Genomic DNA, 5,086 nt, shown 5'->3' on the forward strand with positions numbered 1-5,086 from the left:
TTCGATTCCCGGTCAGGGAACACTCTTTACTTACTGAAGGGTAGAGGCCATTTGATTTAAAGCCTATAACATACAGCATACTGTAGTAATATAGTAGATTACTCTGTACTGGAAATTAACATGTATTCATTCAAAGTAAATATTAAACTCAAATCAGATCAAATAGCCTTCATGACCATATTTACAGTGAAAAGTTGAAACAGAATAAGTGAGATTATTTAATGCATTGTGATTAAAATTGGGCTCATAAAATGCCATATTTTGAGCTAAATGCATGTTGGCAAACGGAAAGTGTAGTCGACCTGGTTGAGAGGGGAGGTGCTCTTCCTGCTCTTCCACAAACTTGGGGGCTGCAGGCTCTGAAAGACAGCAGAGAGGGGACGGCTGGCCCGGTGAGTCCGAGGGCTAGAGTTACCGCATGCCCCCGACACGCTGCCACCTACACACACACACACATACACAGTTAATACCATATCAAATAGGAAAACACACTGTACTCCCACTGTACTCCTCCACCAGTGAGATGCTTATACAAGCTGAGATTCACCTCTTTTCCTGAGCTCGGCATAGCAGTGGTCACACACTTTGGCCACCCTGTCTTTGAGGTACTTCAGCGGGTATCTGTTCCTGGAACAAGCACGGCACACCACCTGTTCAGGGAGACAGAATGTAAAAAGGATTTACAAACCCGACAGCATCCAGTTTCAGTGGCCTATGTCTGACCTCCTGATACCAAAACAGAGAAACAACAAAAAATACTCTAACAGAATGATCAAAAGCGCTACATTAAAAAAAGGTCTGTGTGACAGACAATATAACTGTGTCATTTAATAATTCATGACTTGATGAACCTAGAATAATGAGTTTATTGGATACACAGCAATGGCATCCAGTACAGTGAAACAAACCTCTAGCAAAGACTGATCACAAAGTAGTTTTTGCAGGTCTGTGTATCTGACCTTGCCACAGGCGTTGCAGTGGTGTCGTCTCAGCGTGAGGCTGAAGTCAGTGGTACAGTTCATACACATCATCACATGAGACACTGGCACGAGTACAGGAGCAGCTTCACCCAGGGCCATCCACAACTTCTCACGGGCCTGTGGACACATGCAATATATCAGACAAGGTGAGAGTGAGGTTTCATAAGCAGATGTTTCTGTATGTTAGTATGTGGTAAGACAGAAGCTGGGGTTTACAAAGCACACCTACTTATTGCTATTAAAAGAATACAACAGATTCTTTCAGTGATCATTTCAGTGGTAACATTTATTTGAACTAACTGAACAAGCATTGATTGTTAACTTAATTTTAGTTGATGCAGACATTTATGAACCAGCTCATATGAAAAAAATAATTTTTTTGGCTTCTCTTACCTCACTGCAGGGTCCACCAAACGTACAGAGTCCTGCAGCGTGGTCTGCTATGGCTCGGCTCAATGTGTGGAACCAGTCCTCCCTCTCTCCAACTGAACTGAAGACGGAAACAGACAATCACACCTGATATTTATGAAAGGCTTTAGACTTAAAGTCAGACAGGAGTCGAACAGGAGAAAAGGAGTCTTGTGCCAGTCATAAACAAAGTCACACTGTTCATAGATGCTCACCTGGCTGAGAGTGTAATAGTGATGTCAGACACCTCAATCCTAATACAGTTCAGCACGTTGTCGAGGACAGGTTTGCTCACCTGTGTGTGTGTGAGGGGCAAAAACACATCAGAGGTCAGCTAAAAAAACGTTGTGTACGGAGATAAAGTTGGAGCTGAGATTTTGTAGGAAATGAATGTACCTTCATCCCAGACAGAGATAATGTGTTCTTGAGCCTGTATTTTCCATCCTGCTGAGGGTAGGTGTACAGCATTATATCGTTCATCTAATAAAGAGAAAATAAAGAGGAAATAAGAGGTTTATTAGTATGTTAGATTTTGCTTATTTGTTAATCGTGATTTGGTTGAAAAAATGAGCTTGAATTCCCAGCTATTCAGAATACAATACCCCCTAATTACCACAAGGTGGTGGTGTTGCCTTGAGAGAAAACTGCAGCACACACCTTTGTTTTTTCTTTCTTTCTTGAAAGCAACTTTCTGGACTCAACTACTTAGATTATGTTTCCTTTCTCAGTATTCACATATGTCCGTGCAACCCCTCTGCACAAAATTCCCATGTATGCACACAGTGAAATAAGGCATTAAAAGTGTTTATTTGCTTGTCAGACCAAAAGTATTGTGATCCCCGGACACACTGAGAGTCCATTGTGTTATGAGAGGTATTTCATTTTTTCCCAGACAAAAGAGATGACATCACTGGTCACACCTAATGTGTGCTCTAAACATCCGCTGGGGCCGTAAAGCTAGCATCCAGGAATTCTCCACCCTGGTCCGGGCTCCATGCCTCCCCCTCGCCCTCCCAGCCTTCTGAGGCTACACTGAGAACCAGGACTGGGTGGAACCGGCCACCTTCACCACAACAACAACACAAACAGTCGCAGTTACGGGTTCACTGGCTGACTGGCTGGAGACAAAACAGTGCATGATAGCCAAGCCCGAGCCCTGCCTGCGACCTCTGGGCTGCACCCACCGCAGTTCGTGTGCTCCACCCTGCCTGCGCTGCTCATTTACTCAAAGATTCCTTCCACAGAAACCAAAGCAAGTGCCAAGTTAGCAGACTTCACACAGACGACTTTCCTAGATGAGACACGACATGTACCTACCTGACCCCCTGGCACCTTCAAGGCTTTTCAGCTCATCCGCTAACCCTTCACCTCCTTCACCTGCCTCTTTCACTCCCACTGTCTTCCCTCTGGCAACTTTCTGTACCTCCATTCTCCTTCTAATCCCTCCACTCACTCGTTCACCCCCACTTGTCTTTCTTCTGTGAGCCCAGGCTTGTGACATGGTTGTAGCTTCTCTCTGTTGCTGAGGTGAGTGATGGCTTTCATCTTCACTGTTCTTTGGATTCTCTTTCCTTAAAAGCCCATAAATAACAGCTGACCCACCAATGCCGTCAGCTTCAAGGGAGCGAATGGCTATATAACCCTAATGGCCTACAAGTATCAACCACCGACCCTTTTCAGCTGTCGCTCAGCTGCACTCCTGTTAGGAAAGACTAGGAGAATGATGGAATTGAGCAAAATGAAGATAAACGATAAAACAAATCCACATCTCCACGTTATATTCTATTTGGATCGACTAGTATAAGACAAAATCATTTACGCCGCTCCCGCAGATGTGTAGCTCAAGCATAATTCACAACATGAGACAGCACTGACTGCGCATGGAACAATAGAGTGGGCTTCTCTATTTCACGTTATGTGTTTGTGTAGCGCCACCACCCCTCCTCCACCACCTCCTCCTCCTCCCTGCATTCTACAGGGTGTCTGGCCTTCACTTTGCTGTCAGTCCCCTCCCAATACACAGGAAGCCAGCATCCAGTGACCCACACCAAACATCCTGTAAGGAAGTGGGGCCCTGGAAAACAAGTCCTGAGAGGGGAGGAGAGGAGAAGAGCGGAGAGGGAGACCCTTTCTCGATGGGTGTGGTGCCAAGTGGAGGTCTTACAGCCTTGGCCTCGTGCCCCCCCCTCAACCTCACCCATCTCGCAAAACGACCTCCACCCAACATTCCCCTATATTTTCGCAGACCACGCTAGCCTTGTTTTTGCCATTTCTTCAATAACATGGCAGGTGTTTTCAACTGTAGTGCACCATGTCGAATCACTGATGTTACTGAACTTATGGTACAAATTATTGTTTACAGTGAAAAGTTCCCCCAGAACCTTACTTAAAACTCCATCCATAAGTTTCCAAAGACACCAAATATGTTAGCATGATTTTTGGAGAAGTTTGTATAAAATTATGCAGCTTGAAGTTCCATGTGTGAAATGATTTAACAACCTATAAGAATTAGTTAGAACTTTTGGGAAATATGCTAATTTTTGTTATTGCAGAGAGTTAGATGAGAAGATTGATACCGCTCTCATGTCTATATGCTAAATATGAAGCTAAAGCCAGCTGCCGCTTAGCTTAGCTTAGCATAAAGGCTGGAAATGGGGAAACAGCTAGTCTGACTGTCCAAAGGTAAAAAATACACCTACCAACACCTCTGAATGCTAATTAACATGTCTTATCTTGTTTGACTAATCCACACAAAAACCAGGTTGCCAGAAAAACTACAGACTCCAGGAAGACACTGAGCCCAGCGAATAAACATTCTTGCACATAACCCCCTCAAAAAATCACCAATTGTCATTTTTATACACACGAATAAGGTGTTAATTAGGGAACTTTAGAGGTGCTGATGTGTGTTTTTTAAAACCTTAATCTGACAAAGCCAGGCTTTCTGTTTCCCTCTGCTTCCAGTCTTCATGCTAAACTAAGCTTATGGCCTGTTGGCTGTTTTTAACAGATATGAGAGTAGTGTGGATCTGCTCATCGAACTCTCAGCCAGAGAGCTAATAAGCATATTTCCCATGATGTAGAACTATGACTTTGAAAGTACATAATAAAAGAATAGGGGGAAAAATTATTTTAAAAGTTTAAACAACAATAATGTGCCTGAAAGTTAGAGTGATATGGAGAGAAGAAACATTACCAGAAACAGGTGTCGGGGCTGCCTGCTTTTCTTTGAGACCTTCATGAGTGTGCCCTCTTTGACAAACATCTGCCAAAAGAAACAACACACAGAGAAAAGCATAAGAAAAGCATGTTAGGCCGTCAAATTGCTGCTTACTTTAATTATGTTTCAGACCCTGTGAAGGCCTTCAAATACTTTTCTTGTCATTACAAAACAATGTGTTGTGAAACAGTACTGGCCAGAAGCGGCCACTTGGTGCTCACCCTTCCAGGCTTCAGGAGGTCCCTCTTGCCCTTCACGCTGTACTCTATGTGGACCAGACGCAGCAAGTTCTCCTGGGGGAGAGCAGAGAGAGCATAGAGATGGAGGGAGATTATCCAGTGATGGACGGAAGAGGAGACAGAGAATGAAACTGTCACTGTTTGTCCGTGAATGAAAGGGAGGATGGCGGAAAGGGATGTGATACTGAAAACTGAATGGGGGGGGGGGGGCAGAGATAGAGGGAGCCTGTGTTTCCACT

The 5,086-nt window shown here is 44.2% G+C and overlaps 1 protein-coding gene across 2 annotated transcripts in view; it reads right to left on the reverse strand.

The window, feature by feature from the left end:
* Positions 1-5,086, reverse strand: part of fgd5a (FYVE, RhoGEF and PH domain containing 5a) — a 29,962-nt gene that overhangs the window by 3,233 nt on the left and 21,643 nt on the right. For both annotated transcript variants that reach the window (XM_035661553.1, XM_035661552.1), the window contains exons 11-18: positions 4,830-4,901; positions 4,585-4,653; positions 1,785-1,868; positions 1,604-1,683; positions 1,374-1,470; positions 960-1,097; positions 548-650; positions 303-439 (exon numbers count right to left, since the gene is read on the reverse strand). In XM_035661553.1, coding sequence (XP_035517446.1) covers positions 303-439; positions 548-650; positions 960-1,097; positions 1,374-1,470; positions 1,604-1,683; positions 1,785-1,868; positions 4,585-4,653; positions 4,830-4,901 — 780 coding nt within the window. The remainder of the gene's footprint in view (positions 1-302; positions 440-547; positions 651-959; positions 1,098-1,373; positions 1,471-1,603; positions 1,684-1,784; positions 1,869-4,584; positions 4,654-4,829; positions 4,902-5,086) is intronic.

This window comes from Morone saxatilis, unplaced genomic scaffold, assembly GCF_004916995.1.
Source record: "Morone saxatilis isolate NCDOM2014 unplaced genomic scaffold, NCSU_SB_2.0 Contig18, whole genome shotgun sequence".
Taxonomy (NCBI): domain Eukaryota; kingdom Metazoa; phylum Chordata; class Actinopteri; family Moronidae; genus Morone; species Morone saxatilis.